The sequence below is a fragment of the Phyllobates terribilis genome, unplaced genomic scaffold, assembly GCF_046119375.1.
Source record: "Phyllobates terribilis strain yellow unplaced genomic scaffold, ASM4611937v1 Scaffold_4__5_contigs__length_816908805, whole genome shotgun sequence".
Taxonomy (NCBI): domain Eukaryota; kingdom Metazoa; phylum Chordata; class Amphibia; order Anura; family Dendrobatidae; genus Phyllobates; species Phyllobates terribilis.
Window position 1 is genome coordinate 789,072,506 of NW_027362764.1, and position 18,844 is coordinate 789,091,349.

An 18,844-nucleotide genomic window follows, 5' to 3' on the forward strand; every position below is an offset into this window, starting at 1 on the left:
TCTCTTCTTCCCTTTTTTTTATCATTTTTCTGTTTATTGTTCAGCATTCCAAAAAGTGTCGCACTGAGTGGCGGTATAACCGCAGCGCCTCTCAGCAGAGTAGAAAACGCTGCAAAAACGAAGACCTGCTGCAGATGTGAAACTGCTTAAAATCTGCAAGGAAAAAAGAAGCAGCGTGTGCACGAGGTTTCAGAAATCTCAGTCATTTTTCTGGTCCTGTAAACGCTGCATTTTTTTGCAGAAATTTCTGCTGCCAATACTTCCCATGTGCACATCCCCTCACTGATACATGTAGTGCACCACGCAGACTTGAAGCCTAATAATATTTGTTACTATTATTAAATATGGAAAACATGGCGTTGCGTTGAGGGTCAGCTCAGTTTGGTCCATTTCCCAGTTTGTGGGCCGATAGAGCCTATACAGGGGGTCTCTCCCCCAATCCCAGTGGAAAGAGGTTCATGTCTCCTTACAAGGGATGGATGATACTGCCATATAGAGGTCAGTGTGTGATATAGGTGATATTACATATAGAGCAGATTCTGCCATATAGAGGTCAGTGTGTGATATAGGTGATATTACATATAGAGCAGATTCTGCCATATAGAGGTCAGTGTGTGATATAGGTGATATTACATATAGAGCAGATACTGCCATATAGAGGTCAGTGTGTGATATAGGTGATATTACATATAGAGCAGATTCTGCCATATAGAGGTCAGTGTGTGATATAGGTGATATTACATATAGAGCAGATTCTGCCATATAGAGGTCAGTGTGTGATATAGGTAATATTACATATAGAGCAGGTTCTGCCATATAGAGGTCAGTGTGTGATATAGGTGATATTACATATAGAGCAGGTTCTGCCATATAGAGGTCAGTGTATGATATAGGTGATATTACATATGGAGCAGATACTGCCATATAGAGGTCAGTGTGTGATATAGGTGATATTACATATAGAGCAGATAATGCCATATAGAGGTCAGTGTATGATATAGGTGATATTACATATGGAGCAGATAATGCCATATAGAGGTCAGTGTGTGATATAGGTGATATTACATATTGAGCAGATAATGCCATATAGAGGTCAGTGTGTGATATAGGTAATATTACATGTACAGCAGATACGGCTATATAGAGGTCAGTGTGTGATATAGGTAATATTACATATGGAGCAGATGCTGCCTTATAGAGGTCAGTGTGTGATATTGGTGATATTACATATAGAGCAGATACTGCCATATAGAGGTCAGTGTGTGATATAGATAATATCACATATAGAGCAGATACTGCCATATAGAGGTCAGTGTGTGATATAGGTAATATTCCATATAGAGCAGATAATGCCATATAGAGGTCAGTGTGTGATATAGGTGATATTACGTATAGAGCAGATACTGCCATATAGAGGTCAGTGTCTGATATAGGTAATATTACATGTACAGCAGATACTGCCATATAGAGGTCAGTGTGTGATATAGGTAATATTACATATGGAGCAGATGCTGCCTTATAGAGGTCAGTGTGTGATATTGGTGATATTACATATAGAGCAGATACTGCCATATAGAGGTCAGTGTGTGATATAGATAATATCACATATAGAGCAGATACTGCCATATAGAGGTCAGTGTGTGATATAGGTAATATTCCATATAGAGCAGATACTGCCATATAGAGGTCAGTGTGTGATATAGGTGATATTACATATAGAGCAGATACTGCCATATAGAGGTCAGTGTGTGATATAGATGATATCACATATAGAGCAGATACTGCCATATAGAGGTCAGTGTATGATATAGGTAATATCACATATAGAGCAGATACTGCCATATAGAAGTCAGTGTATGATATAGGTGATATTACATATAGAGCAGATACTGCCATATAGAGGTCAGTGTATGGTATAGGTGATATTAGATATAGAGCAGATACTGCCATATAGAGGTCATTGTATGATATAGGTGATATTACATATAGAGCTGATACTGCCATATAGAGGTCAGTGTATGATATAGGTGATATTACATATAGAGCAGATACTGCCATATAGAGGTCAGTGTGTGATATAGATAATATCACATATAGAGCAGATACTGCCATATAGAGGTCAGTGTGTGATATAGGTAATATTCCATATAGAGCAGATACTGCCATATAGAGGTCAGTGTGTGATATAGGTGATATTACATATAGAGCAGATACTGCCATATAGAGGTCAGTGTGTGATATAGATGATATCACATATAGAGCAGATACTGCCATATAGAAGTCAGTGTATGATATAGGTAATATCACATATAGAGCAGATACTGCCATATAGAAGTCAGTGTATGATATAGGTGATATTACATATAGAGCAGATACTGCCATATAGAGGTCAGTGTATGGTATAGGTGATATTAGATATAGAGCAGATACTGCCATATAGAGGTCATTGTATGATATAGGTGATATTACATATAGAGCTGATACTGCCATATAGAGGTCAGTGTATGATATAGGTGATATTACATATAGAGCAGATACTGCCATAGAGAGGTCAGTGTATGGTATAGGTGATATTATATATAGAGCAGATACTGCCATATAGAGGTCAGTGTGTGATATAGGTGATATTACATATAGAGCAGATACTGCCATATAGAGGTCAGTGTCTGATATAGGTGATATTACATATAGAGCAGATACTGCCATATAGAGGTCAGTGTGTGATATAGGTGATATTACATATAGAGCAGATACTGCCTTATAGAGGTCAGTGTATGATATAGGTGATATTACATATAGAGCAGATATTGCCATATAGAGGTCAGTGTGTGATATAGGTAATATTACATATAGGGCAGATACTGCCATACAGAGGTCAGTGTATGATATAGGTAATATTACATATAGAGCAGATACTGCCATATAGAGAACAGTGTATGGTATAGGTAATATTACATATAGAGCAGATACTGCCATATAGAGGTCAGTGTGTGATAGAGGTGATATTACATATACAGCAGATACTGCCATATAGAGGTCAGTGTATGATGTAGGTGATATCACATATAGAGCAGATACTGCCATATAGAGGTCAGTGTATAATATACGTAATATTACATATAGAGCAGATACTGCCATATAGAGGTCAGTGTATTATATGGGTAATAATACATATAGAGCAGATACTGCCATATAGAGGTCAGTGTCTGATATTGGTAATATTACATGTACAGCAGATACTGCCATATAGAGGTCAGTGTGTGATATACGTAATATTACATATGGAGCAGATACTGCCATATAGAGGTCAGTGTGTGATATTGGTGATATTACATATAGAGCAGATACTGCCATATAGAGGTCAGTGTGTGATATAGATAATATCACATATAGAGCAGATACTGCCATATAGAGGTCAGTGTGTGATATAGGTAATATTCCATATAGAGCAGATACTGCCATATAGAGGTCAGTGTGTGATATAGGTAATATTCCATATAGAGCAGATACTGCCATATAGAGGTCAGTGTGTGATAGAGGTTATATTACATATAGAGCAGATACTGCCATATAGAGGTCAGTGTGTGATATAGGTGATATTACATATAGAGCAGATACTGCCATGTAGAGGTCAGTGTCTGATATAGGTAATGTTCCATTTAGAGCAGATACTGCCATATAGAGGTTAGTATATGGTATAGGTACTATTACATATAGAGCCGATACTGCCATATAGAGGTCAGGGTATGATATACTTAATATTACATATGGAGCAGATGCTACCATATAGAGGTCGGTGTCTGATATAGGTGATATTACACATAGAGCAGACACTGCCATATAGAGGTCAGTGTATGATATAGGTAATATTACATGTGGAGCAGATGCTGCCATATAGAGGTCAGTGTGTGATATAGGTGATATTACATATGGAGCAGATGCTGCCATATAGAGGTCAGTGTGTGATATAAGTGATATTACATATAGAGCAGATACTGCCATATAGAGGTCAGTGTCTGATATAGGTAATATTACATATAGATCCGATACTGCCATATAGAGGTCAGTGTGTGATATAGGTGATATTGCAACTGAGAGCAGATACTGCCATATAGAGGACAGTGTATGGTATAGGTAATATTACATTTAGAGCAGATACTGCCATATAGAGGTCCATGTCTGATATAGGTAATATCACATATAGAGCTGATACTGCCATATAGAGGTCAGTGTATGATGTAGGTGATATTACATATAGAGCAGATACTGCCATATAGAGGTCAGTGTGTGATATAGGTAATATTACATATAGAGCAGATAATGCCATATAGAGGTCAGTGTATGATATAGGTAATATTACATTTAGAGCAGATACTGCCATATAGAGGTCAGTGTGTGATATAGGTAATATTACATATAGAGCAGATACTGCCATATAGAGGTCAGTGTGTGATATAGGTGATATTACATATAGATCAGATTCTGCCATATAGAGGTCAGTGTGTGATATTGGTAATATCACATATAGAGCAGATACTGCCATATAGAGGTCAGTGTGTGATGTAGGTGATATTACATATACCACAGATACTCCCATATAGAGGTCAGTGTGTGATATAGGTGATATTACATATAGAGGTCAGTGTATGATGTAGGTGATATTACATATAGATCAGATACTGCCATATAGAGGTCAGTGTATGATATAGGTGATATTACATATAGAGCAGATACTGCCATATAGAGGTCAGTGTGTGATGTAGGTGATATTACATATAGAGCAGATACTGCCATATAGAGGTCAGTGTGTGATATAGGTGATATTACATATAGAGCAGATACTGCCATATAGAGGTCAGTGTATGATGTAGGTGATATTACATATAGAGCAGATACTGCCATATAGAGGTCAGTGTGTGATATAGGTAATATTACATATAGAGCAGATACTGCCATATAGAGGTCAGTGTGTGATATAGGTAATATCACATATAGAGCAGATACTGCCATATAGAGGTCAGTGTATGATGTAGGTGATATTACATATAGAGAAGATACTGCCATATAGAGGTCAGTGTATGATATAGGTAATATCACATATAGAGCAGATACTGCCATATAGAGGTCAGTGTATGATATAGGTAATATAACATATAGAGCAGATACTGCCATATAGAGGTCAGTGTGTGATATAGGTAATATTACATATAGAGCAGATACTGCCATATAGAGGTCAGTGTGTGATATAGGTGATATTACATATAGAGCAGATACTGCCATATAGAGGTCAGTGTGTGATATAGGTAATATCACATATAGAGCAGATACTGCCATATAGAGGTCAGTGTGTGATATAGGTGATATTACATATAGAGCAGATACTGCCATATAGAGGTCAGTGTGTGATATAGGTGATATTACATATAGAGCAGATACTGCCATATAGAGGTCAGTGTATGATGTAGGTGATATTACATATAGAGCAGATACTGCCATATAGAGGTCAGTGTATGATGTAGGTGATATTACATATAGAGCAGATACTGCCATATAGAGGTCAGTGTATGATATAGGTAATATCACATATAGAGCAGATACTGCCATATAGAGGTCAGTGTATGATATAGGTAATATTACATATAGAGCAGATACTGCCATATAGAGGTCAGTGTGTGATATAGGTATTATTACATATAGAGCCGATACTGCCATATAGAGGTCAGTGTGTGATATAGGTGATATTACATATAGAGCAGATACTGCCATATAGAGGTCAGTGTGTGATGTAGGTAATATCACATATAGAGCAGATAATGCCATATAGAGGTCAGTGTATGATGTAGGTGATATTACATATAGAGCAGATACTGCCATATAGAGGTCAGTGTGTGATATAGGTGATATTACATATAGAGCAGATACTGCCATATAGAGGTCAGTGTGTGATATAGGTGATATTACATATAGAGCAGATACTGCCATATAGAGGTCAGTGTGTGATATAGGTAATATCACATATAGAGCAGATACTGCCATATAGAGGTCAGTGTATGATGTAGGTGATATTACATATACAGCAGATACTGCCATATAGAGGTCAGTGTGTGATATAGGTGATATTACATATACAGCAGATACTGCCATATAGAGGTCAGTGTGTGATATAGGTGATATTACATATAGAGCAGATACTGCCATATAGAGGTCAGTGTGTGATATAGGTATTATTACATATAGAGCAGATACTGCCATATAGAGGTCAGTGTGTGATATAGGTAATATTACATATAGAGCAGATACTGCCATATAGAGGTCAGTGTGTGATATAGGTAATATTACATATAGGGCAGATACTGCCATATAGAGGTCAGTGTATGATATAGGTGATATTACATATGGAGCAGATACTGCCATATAGAGGTCAGTGTGTGATATAGGTGATATTACATATAGAGCAGATACTTCTCTAAAAAAAAAGAGTTGCAGTATGTTTTCCCAGATCCACTGTGATCGGCGGTGACTTTTGTGCGCGGTGTGGCAGCACAGTTTGTCAGTTACCTCTCTCTGTTGTCTGCCACAGAGCAGTATATTGTACTGATATTCATCTGGCTGTGGTTCTATCACAATATGGCGGTGTTATTACTATTATTATTGTTTTGCGTCTTAGTAACAGCGGGATACGGCGCCGCTCCGCGTTGTCAGGACAACAGGACGGTCTGAAGAGCGACCGGATAACGTGTAATCTGATGGTGTCTGCCGCGGCGTTATTATTACCGGGAGAAAGTCATTAATCAGGGAATAATCGTACAGAAGCGTCCGGCCAGGAGCAGCCGGCACCGATTATAGGGGAACGTTATAATGTAGTTATTATAGGGGATGGATAATATACACTTCTAATGTGCAGGTTGTAAAAGTATTCCCACCCATAAGAAATATGCGCTAGTCACCCCTGCATTACTGCACAACTAGTCCTAATACATTATCTATGCTCAGAGACATATCACTGTGTTATCTGTGGTGTTACATAGGACTGCAGGTGACATCTACTACATTATCTGTACTCAGAGAGTTATCACTGTGTTATCTGTGGTGTTACATAGGACTGCAGGTGACATCTATTACATTATCTGTACTCAGAGAGTTATCACTGTGTTATCTGTGGTGTTACATAGGACTGCAGGTGACATCTACTACATTATCTGTACTCAGAGAGTGATCACTGTGTTATCTGTGGTGTTACATAGGACTGCAGGTGACATCTTCTACATTATCTGTACTCAGAGAGTTATCACTATGTTATCTGTGGTGTTACATAGGACTGCAGGTAACATCTACTACATTATCTATGCTCAGAGACATATCACTGTGTTATCTGTGGTGTTACATAGGACTGCAGGTGACATCTACTACATTATCTATGCTCAGAGACATATCACTGTGTTATCTGTGGTGTTACATAGGACTGCAGGTGACATCTACTACATTATCTGTACTCAGAGAGTGATCACTGTGTTATCTGTGGTGTTACATAGGACTGCAAGTGACATCTACTACATTATCTGTACTCAGAGAGTTATCACTGTGTTATCTGTGGTGTTACATAGGACTGCAGGTGACATCTTCTACATTATCTGTACTCAGAGAGTGATCACTGTGTTATCTGTGGTGTTACATAGGACTGCAGGTGACATCTTCTACATTATCTGTACTCAGAGAGTTATCACTATGTTATCTGTGGTGTTACATAGGACTGCAGGTAACATCTACTGCATTATCTGTACTCAGGGAGTTATCACTGTGTTACCTGTGGTGTTACATAGGACTGCAGGTGACATCTACTACATTATCTGTACGCAGAGTTATCACTGTGTTACCTGTGGTGTTACATAGGACTGCAGGTGACATCTACTACATTATCTATGCTCAGAGAGTTATCACTGTGTTATCTGTGGTATTACATAGGACTGCAGATGACATCTACATTATCTGTACTCAGAGAGTGATCACTGTGTTATCTGTGGTGTTACATAGGACTGCAGGTGACATCTACTACATTATCTGTGCTCAGAGAGATATCACTGTGTTATCTGTGGTGTTACATAGGACTGCAGGTGCCATCTACTACATTATCTGTATTCAGAGAGTGATCACTGTGTTATCTGTGGTGTTACATAGGACTGCAGGTGACATCTATTACATTATCTGTACTCAGAGAGTTATCACTGTGTTATCTGTGGTGTTACATAGGACTGCAGGTGACATCTACTACATTATCTGTACTCAGAGAGTTATCACTGTGTTATCTGTGGTGTTACATAGGACTGCAGGTGACATCTACTACATTATCTGTACTCAGAGAGTTATCACTGTGTAACCTGTGGTGTTACATAGGACTGCAGGTGACATCTACTACATTATCTATGCTCAGAGAGATATCACTGTGTTATCTGTGGTGTTACATAGGACTGCAGGTGACATCTACTACATTATCTGTACTCGGAGAGTTATCACTGTGTTATCTGTGGTGTTACATAGGACTGCAGGTGACATCTTCTACATTATCTGTACTCAGAGAGTTATCACTGTGTTATCTGTGGTGTTACATAGGACTGCAGGTGACATCTACTACATTATCTGTACTCAGAGAGTGATCACTGTGTAACCTGTGGTGTTACATAGGACTGCAGGTGACATCTACTACATTATCTATGCTCAGAGAGATATCACTGTGTTATCTGTGGTGTTACATAGGACTGCAGGTGACATCTACTACATTATCTGTACTCAGAGAGTTATCACTGTGTTATCTGTGGTGTTACATAGGACTGCAGGTGACATCTTCTACATTATCTGTACTCAGAGAGTTATCACTGTGTTATCTGTGGTGTTACATAGGACTGCAGTTGACATCTACTACATTATCTGTACTCAGAGAGTTTTCACTGTGTTATCTGTGGTGTTACATAGGACTGCAGGTGACATCTCCTACATTATCTGTACTCAGAGAGTTATCACTGTGTTATCTGTGGTGTTACATAGGACTGCAGGTGACATCTTCTACATTATCTGTACTCAGAGAGTTATCACTGTGTTATCTGTGGTGTTACATAGGACTGCAGGTGACATCTCCTACATTATCTGTACTCAGAGAGTTATCACTGTGTTATCTGTGGTGTTACATAGGACTGCAGGTGACATCTACTACATTATCTGTACTCAGAGAGTTATCACTATGTTATCTGTGGTGTTACATAGGACTGTAGGTGACATCTACTACATTATCTATGCTCAGAGAGTGATCACTGTGTAACCTGTGGTGTTACATAGGACTGCAGGTGACATCTACTACATTATCTATGCTCAGAGAGATATCACTGTGTTATCTGTGGTGTTACATAGGACTGCAGGTGACATCTACTACATTATCTGTACTCAGAGAGTGATCACTGTGTTATCTGTGGTGTTACATAGGACTGCAGGTGACATCTTCTACATTATCTGTACTCAGAGAGTTATCACTGTGTTATCTGTGGTGTTACATAGGACTGCAGGTGACATCTACTACATTATCTGTACTCAGAGAGTTATCACTGTGTTATCTGTGGTGTTACATAGGACTGCAGGTGACATCTCCTACATTATCTGTACTCAGAGAGTTATCACTGTGTTATCTGTGGTGTTAGATAGGACTGCAGGTGACATCTACTACATTATCTGTACTCAGAGAGTTATCACTGTGTTATCTGTGGTGTTACATAGGACTGCAGGTGACATCTACTACATTATCTGTACTCGGAGAGTTATCACTGTGTTATCTGTAGTGTTACATAGGACTGCAGGTGACATCTACTACATTATCTGTACTCAGAGAGTTTTCACTGTGTTATCTGTGGTGTTACATAGGACTGCAGGTGACATCTCCTACATTATCTGTACTCAGAGAGTTATCACTATGTTATCTGTGGTGTTACATAGGACTGCAGGTGACATCTACTACATTATCTGTACTCAGGGAGTTATCACTGTGTTATCTGTGGTGTTACATAGGACTGCAGGTGACATCTACTACATTATCTATGCTCAGAGAGTTATCACTGTGTTATCTGTGGTGTTACATAGGACTGCAGATGACATCTACATTATCTGTACTCAGAGAGTGATCACTGTGTTATCTGTGGTGTTACATAGGACTGCAGGTGACATCTACTACATTATCTGTGCTCAGAGAGATATCACTGTGTTATCTGTGGTGTTACATAGGACTGCAGGTGCCATCTACTACATTATCTGTATTCAGAGAGTTATCACTGTGTTATCTGTGGTGTTACATAGGACTGCAGGTGACATCTATTACATTATCTGTACTCAGAGAGTTATCACTGTGTTATCTGTGGTGTTACATAGGACTGCAGGTGACATCTACTACATTATCTGTACTCAGAGTTATCACTGTGTTATCTGTGGTGTTACATAGGACTGCAGGTGACATCTACTACATTATCTGTACTCAGAGAGTTATCACTGTGTTATCTGTGGTGTTACATAGGACTGCAGGTGACATCTACTACATTATCTGTACTCAGAGAGTTATCACTGTGTTATCTGTGGTGTTACATAGGACTGCAGGTGACATCTACTACATTATCTGTACTCAGAGAGTTATCACTGTGTTATCTGTGGTGTTACATAGGACTGCAGGTGACATCTACTACATTATCTGTACTCAGAGAGTTATCACTGTGTTATCTGTGGTGTTACATAGGACTGCAGGTGACATCTCCTACATTATCTGTACTCAGAGAGTTATCACTATGTTATCTGTGGTGTTACATAGGACTGCAGGTGACATCTACTACATTATCTATGCTCAGAGAGTTATCACTGTGTTATCTGTGGTGTTACATAGGACTGCAGGTGACATCTACTACATTATCTATGCTCAGAGAGATATCACTGTGTTATCTGTGGTGTTACATAGGACTGCAGGTGACATCTACTACATTATCTGTATTCGGAGAGTTATCACTGTGTTATCTGTGGTGTTACATAGGACTGCAGGTGACATCTACTACATTATCTGTACTCAGAGAGTTATCACTGTGTTATCTGTGGTGTTACATAGGACTGCAGGTGACATCTACTACATTATCTGTACTCGGAGAGTTATCACTGTGTTATCTGTGGTGTTACATAGGACTGCAGGTGACATCTACTACATTATCTATGCTCAGAGAGTTATCACTGTGTTATCTGTGGTGTTACGTAGGACTGCAGGTGACATCTACTACATTATCTATGCTCAGAGAGATATCACTGTGTTATCTGTGGTGTTACATAGGACTGCAGGTGACATCTACTACATTATCTGTACTCGGAGAGTTATCACTGTGTTATCTGTGGTGTTACATAGGACTGCAGGTGACATCTACTACATTATCTGTACTCAGAGAGTTATCACTATGTTATCTGTGGTGTTACATAGGACTGCAGGTGACATCTACTACATTATCTATGCTCAGAGAGTGATCACTGTGTAACCTGTGGTGTTGCATAGGACTGCAGGTGACATCTACTACATTATCTATGCTCAGAGAGATATCACTGTGTTATCTGTGGTGTTACATAGGACTGCAGGTGACATCTACTACATTATCTGTACTCAGAGAGTTATCACTGTGTTATCTGTGGTGTTACATAGGACTGCAGGTGACATCTTCTACATTATCTGTACTCAGAGAGTTATCACTGTGTTATCTGTGGTGTTACATAGGACTGCAGGTGACATCTACTACATTATCTGTACTCAGAGAGTTTTCACTGTGTTATCTGTGGTGTTACATAGGACTGCAGGTGACATCTCCTACATTATCTGTACTCAGAGAGTTATCACTATGTTATCTGTGGTGTTACATAGGACTGCAGGTGACATCTCCTACATTATCTGTACTCAGAGAGTCATCACTGTGTTATCTGTGGTGTTACATAGGACTGCAGGTGACGTCTACTACATTATCTGTACTCAGAGAGTTATCACTGTGCTATCTGTGGTGTTACATAGGACTGCAGGTGACATCTACTACATTATCTGTACTCCGAGAGTTATCACTGTGCTATCTGTGGTGTTACATAGGACTGCAGGTGACATCTACTACATTATCTGTACTCAGAGAGTTATCACTGTGTTATCTGTGGTGTTACATAGGACTGCAGGTGACATCTACTACATTATCTGTACTCAGAGAGATATCACTGTTATCTGTGGTGTTACATAGGACTGCAGGTGACATCTACTACATTATCTGTACTCAGTTATCACTGTGTTATCTGTGGTGTTACATAGGACTGCAGGTGACATCTACTACATTATCTGTACTCAGAGAGTTATCACTGTGCTATCTGTGGTGTTACATAGGACTGCAGGTGACTTCTACTACATTATCTGTACTCAGAGAGTTATCACTGTGTTATCTGTGGTGTTACATAGGACTGCAGGTGACATCTACTACATTATCTGTACTCAGTTATCACTGTGTTATCTGTGGTGTTACATAGGACTGCAGGTGACATCTACTACATTATCTGTACTCAGAGAGTTATCACTGTGTTATCTGTGGTGTTACATAGGACTGCAGGTGACATCTACTACATTATCTGTACTCAGAGAGTTATCACTGTGTTATCTGTGGTGTTACATAGGACTGCAGGTGACATCTACTACATTATCTGTACTCAGTTATCACTGTGTTATCTGTGGTGTTACATAGGACTGCAGGTGACATCTGCTACATGATCTGTACTCAGAGAGTTATCACTGTGTTATCTGTAGTGTTACATAGGACTGCAGGTGACATCTACTACATTATCTGTACTCTGAGAATAATCACTGTGTTATCTGTGGTGTTACATAGGACTGCAGGTGACATCTACTACATTATCTGTACTCAGAGAGATATCACTGTGTTATCTGTAGTGTTACATAGGACTGCAGGTGACATCTACTACATTATCTGTACTCAGAGAGATATCACTGTGTTACCTGTGGTGTTACATAGGACTGCAGGTGACATCTACTACATTATCTGTACTCAGAGAGTTATCACTGTGTTATCTGTGGTGTTACATAGGACTGCCGGTGACATCTATTACATTATCTGTACTCAGAGAGTTATCACTGTGTTATCTGTAGTGTTACATAGGACTGCAGGTGACATCTACTACATTATCTATACTCCGAGTTATCACTGTGTTATCTGTGGTGTTACATAGGACTGCGGGTGACATCTACTACATTATCTGTACTCAGAGAGTTATCACTGTGTTATCTGTGGTGTTACATAGGACTGCCGGTGACATCTATTACATTATCTGTACTCAGAGAGATATCACTGTGTCATCTGTAGTGTTACATAGGACTGCAGGTGACATATACTACATTATCTGTACTCAGAGTTATCACTGTGTTATCTGTGGTGTTACATAGGACTGCAGGTGACATATACTACATTATCTGTACTCAGAGAGATATCACTGTGTTATCTGTGGTGTTACATAGGACTGCAGGTGACATCTACTACATTATCTGTACTCTGAGAATAATCACTGTGTTATCTGTGGTGTTACATAGGACTGCAGGTGACATCTACTACATTATCTGTACTCTGAGAATAATCACTGTGTTATCTGTGGTGTTACATAGGACTGCAGGTGACATCTACTACATTATCTGTACTCAGAGAGATATCACTGTGTTATCTGTAGTGTTACATAGGACTGCAAATGACATCTACTACATTATCTGTACTCAGAGAGATATCACTGTGTTATCTGTAGTGTTACATAGGACTGCAGGTGACATCTACTACATTATCTGTACTCAGAGAGTTATCACTGTGTTATCTGTGGTGTTACATAGGACTGCAGGTGACATCTACTACATTATCTGTACCCAGAGAGTTATCACTGTGTTATCTGTGGTGTTACATAGGACTGCAGGTGACATCTACTACATTATCTGTACTCAGAGAGTTATCACTGTGTTATCTGTAGTGTTACATAGGACTGCCGGTGACATCTATTACATTATCTGTACTCAGAGAGTTATCACTGTGTCATCTGTAGTGTTACATAGGACTGCAGGTGACATCTACTACATTATCTGTACTCAGAGAGTTATCACTGTGTTATCTGTGGTGTTACATAGGACTGCAGGTGACATCTACTACATTATCTGTACTCAGAGAGTTATCACTGTGTTATCTGTGGTGTTACATAGGACTGCAGATGACATGTGCTATTCTTTCTGAGCTCGGCTTCATGTGTACATACAGAACACGTGTTGGATGATACTGTTGTCTTTTCTTCTGTGCAGATGGGGCTGAGCATTAAGGATCTCTTCCGGTTGGTTGAAGACTTCATAGATGTGATTGGATTTCGGATGAAGGATTTTAAGGACTCGTACCAAGTGACGGACAACCTGGGTAGGTGGCTTTGTTGTGTGATGTAGGGAGCAGTGTGTCTTCCCTGCGCTCCCCTCGGCCACCACTAGGCTGCGCTGGTCGCTCGTCAGCTGCTGTTTATGTATGCAGAGCGCTCTCCTGCGCAGCGCAGCTCTGCAGATCTCCCGGCGGCTGCATTCTTACACCCGCTGCTTGCAGCCGAATCTGTCAATGAAATACAAATGTTCTCCATTCATTATTGCGCCTTTTTTTGTCTCGTTTTTGGCTTTTTTTTTATTTATTCCACATTCTGCTTTTTCTTTGTGTCTTTTTTTTCCCTTTCTTTCCTGTTTTTTTATCAGTTCACCATTGTGGCCGCAGCTCTTGTTTTTCAGATGTTTGCAGCTGATTCATTAGTTGTGACATTTTAGCTCTTGTTCTTCCGTTTCCCCACTGGGAGTCATTTTTTTTTTTATATATAGTAGATATTTTTCTCCAAATGTTGGGATTGTGGATAACATTTTAACGGAGCATTGATTTTTTTTTTTTGCCTTAAAAGTTGCAAAAAGGTTAAAGATCAAGATAAAGAGCATTTCTTATTTTATGCAAATTTTATGAAGCGTTGGCGCAATCTTGTTAAATTTGGTCCTAAAGTTTCAACAAATATCATGAAACCAAAAAACAAAAGTGTCTTAAAGACAACAAACGGCAAATGATGGATTGGGCCCATTAGTGACATGCACGCAATGGTTTAGTGCGTACTGCCACGCAATGCTGAAATAATACCAACATACAGTGACCATTCAGCATCATCCTGCATAAAGCAGTATAATAATAGCGCTATACAATGCCCCATGAAGCAAAACCTCGTTGAATAAATGCTCAAAACTTGGTAAAAGCTTCTCTGACAATCACTGTATCTGCAGAATACTCCCCTGCCTTAATCAGCTGTTCTTTTTTTGTATTGTTTTCTCTTTTTTTTTTTCAAGTCTTAAGTATCTACAAGCGTTCAGCAAATAGTCCGACAGATATCAGCTTCCCGATGAAAGGCTGGAGAGGAATGGTGGAATGGGCGCGAAACTCGGAAGATAAAGTCTCAGTATCCAAGAGCCTCCTGACGTCAGAAGACTCTGGTAAGTGACAGATGCCTGCAAGAGGAAAGAAGCTGGAAGTCAGCAAGCAAGCGGGATAACTGTCACTGACATAGCGAGATAACTGTCACTGACATAGCGAGATAACTGTCACTGACATAGCTGGATAACTGTCACTGCCATAGCGAGATAACTGTCACTGACATAGCGGGATAACTGTCACTGACATAGCGAGATAACTGTCACTGACATAGCGGGATAACTGTCACTGACATAGCGAGATAACTGTCACTGACATAGCGAGATAACTGTCACTGACATAGCGAGATAACTGTCACTGACATAGCGAGATAACTGTCACTGACATAGCGGGATAACTGTCACTGACATAGCGAGATAACTGTCACTGACATAGCGAGATAACTGTCACTGACATAGCGAGATAACTGTCACTGACATAGCGAGATAACTGTCACTGACATAGCGAGATAACTGTCACTGACATAGCGAGATAACTGTCACTGACATAGTGAGATAACTGTCACTGACATAGCGGGATAACTGTCACTGACATAGCGGGATAACTGTCACTGACATAGCGGGATAACTGTCACTGACATAGCGGAATAACTGTCACTGACATAGCGGGATAACTGTCACTGACATAGGAAATTATTATTTTGTTATGTTTTATTACTCCCCAATGAATAAGAAATATACTGCTCCCGATGTAAAAGAATATAACTACTATAATACTGCCCTCTATGTACAAGAATATAACTATTATAATACTGCCCCCTATGTACAAGAATATAACTACTATAATACTGCCCCTATGTACAAGAATATAACTACTATAATACTGCCCCTATGTACAAGAATATAACTATTATAATACTGCCCCCTATTTACAAGAATATAACTATTATAATACTGCCCCCTATGTACAAGAATATAACTACTATAATACTGCCCTCTATGTACAAGAATATAACTATTATAATACTGCCCCTATGTGCAAGAATATAACTACTATAATACTGCCCCCTATGTACAAGAATATAACTACTATAATACTGCTCCTATGTACAAGAATATAACTACTATAATACTGCCCCTATGTACAAGAATATAACTACTATAATACTGCCCCCTATGTACAAGAATATAACTACTATAATACTGCCCCTATATACAAGAATATAACTACTATAATACTGCTCCCTATGTACAAGAATATAACTACTATAATACTGCTCCCTATGTACAAGAATATAACTACTATAATGCTGCTCCTATGCACATGAATATAACTACTATACTACTGCCCCTATATACAAGAATATAACTACTATAATACTGCTCCCTATGTACAAGAATATAACTACTATAATACTGCTCCCTATGTACAAGAATATAACTACTATAATACTGCTCCTATGCACATGAATATAACTACTATACTACTGCTCCTATATACAAGAATGTAACTACTATAATACTGCTCCTATGTACAAGAATATAACTACTATAATACTGCCCCTATGTACAAGAATATAACTACTATAATACCGCTCCTATATACAAGAATATAACTACTATAATACTGCTCCTATGTGCAAGAATATAACTACTATAATACTGCCCCTATGTACAAGAATATAATTACTATAATACTGCCCCTATGTACAAGAATATAACTACTATAATACTGCTCCTATATACAAGAATATACAGTGCCTACAAGTAGTATTCAACCCCCTGCAGATTTAGCTGGTTGACACATGTGGAATTAACTTGGCATTGTGACATTTGTACTGTAGATCAGCCTGGAAGTGGGAAATGCACTGCAGCAACTTTTTTTTTTTTTTTTTTTTTTTTTTAAACCGTTAAAAGTTAATTCAGAGTGTCATTTATTATTCAACCCCTCAAACCACAAGAATTCTGTTTGGTCCCCCTAAAGTATTAAGAAGTAGTTCAGGCACCAAGAATAATGAGCTTCACATGTGTGGATTAAAGATCTCTTTTTCCAGCCTTTTCTGACTATTTAAGACCCTCCCCAAACTTGTGAACAGCACTCAGACATGGTCAACATGGGAAAGACAAAGGAGCATTCCAAGGCCATCAGAGACAAGATCGTGGAGGGTCACAAGGCTGGCAAGGGGTACAAAACCCTTTCCAAGGAGATGGGCCTACCTGTCTCCACTGTTGGGAGCATCTTCCGTAAGTGGAAGGCTTATGGAACTACTGTTAGCCTTTCACGGCCTGGACAGCCTTTGAAAGTGTCCTCCCGTGCCGATGCCAGGCTTATCCGAAGAGTCAAGGCTAACCCAAGGACAACAAGGAAGGAGCTCCGGGAAGATCTCATGGCAGTGGGGACATTGGTTTCAGTCAATACCATAAGTAACGTACTCCAACGCAATGGTCTCCGTTCCAGACGAGCCCGTAAGATACCTTTACTTTCGAAGCGTCATGTCAAGGCTCGTCTACAGTTTGCTCATGATCACTTGGAGGACTCTGAGACAGACTGGTTCAAGGTTCTATGGTCTGATGAAACCAAGATCGAGATCTTTGGTGCCAACCACACACGTGACGCTTGAAGACTGGATGGCACTGCATACGACCCCAAGAATACCATCCCTACTGTCAAGCATGGTGGTGGCAGCATCATGCTGTGGGGCTGTTTCTCTGCCAAGGGGCCTGGCCATCTGGTCCGCATCCATGGGAAGATGGATAGCACGGCCGACCTGGAGATTTTGGCCAAGAACCTCCGCTCCTCCATCAAGGATCTTAAGATGGGTCGTAATTTCATCTTCCAACAAGACAACGACCCAAAGCACACAGCCAAGAAAACCAAGGCCTGGTTCAAGAGGGAAAAAGTCAAGGTGTTGGAGTGGCCTAGTCAGTCTCCTGACCTTAACCCAATTGAAAACTTGTGGAAGGAGCTCAAGAATAAAGTCCACATGAGACACCCAAAGAACCTAGATAACTTGGAGAAGATCTGCATGGAGGAGTGGGCCAAGATAACTCCACAGACCTGTGCCGGCCTGATCAGGTCTTATAAAAGACGATTATTAGCTGTAATTGCAAACAAGGGTTATTCCACAAAATATTAAACATAGGGGTTGGATAATAATTGACCCACACTTTTATGTTTAAAATGTAATAAAATTCAACTGAACAACATAACTTTTTGGTTTGTAAGATTTATGCTTCTGTTCATAAATCCTACTCTCGTTTGCAGTTTGAAGGCTCTAACTTATTTGCATCTTATCAAACCAGCTAAATCTGCAGGGGGTTGAACACTACTTGTAGGCA

At 39.4% G+C, this 18,844-nt stretch overlaps 1 protein-coding gene across 8 annotated transcripts in view; it reads left to right on the forward strand.

Annotated features, from left to right (window-relative positions):
• Positions 1 to 18,844, forward strand: part of ADGRB1 (adhesion G protein-coupled receptor B1) — a 911,276-nt gene that overhangs the window by 567,935 nt on the left and 324,497 nt on the right. For all 8 annotated transcript variants that reach the window (XM_073679967.1, XM_073679961.1, XM_073679962.1 and 5 more), the window contains exons 13-14: positions 14,369 to 14,477; positions 15,425 to 15,568. In XM_073679967.1, coding sequence (XP_073536068.1) covers positions 14,369 to 14,477; positions 15,425 to 15,568 — 253 coding nt within the window. The remainder of the gene's footprint in view (positions 1 to 14,368; positions 14,478 to 15,424; positions 15,569 to 18,844) is intronic.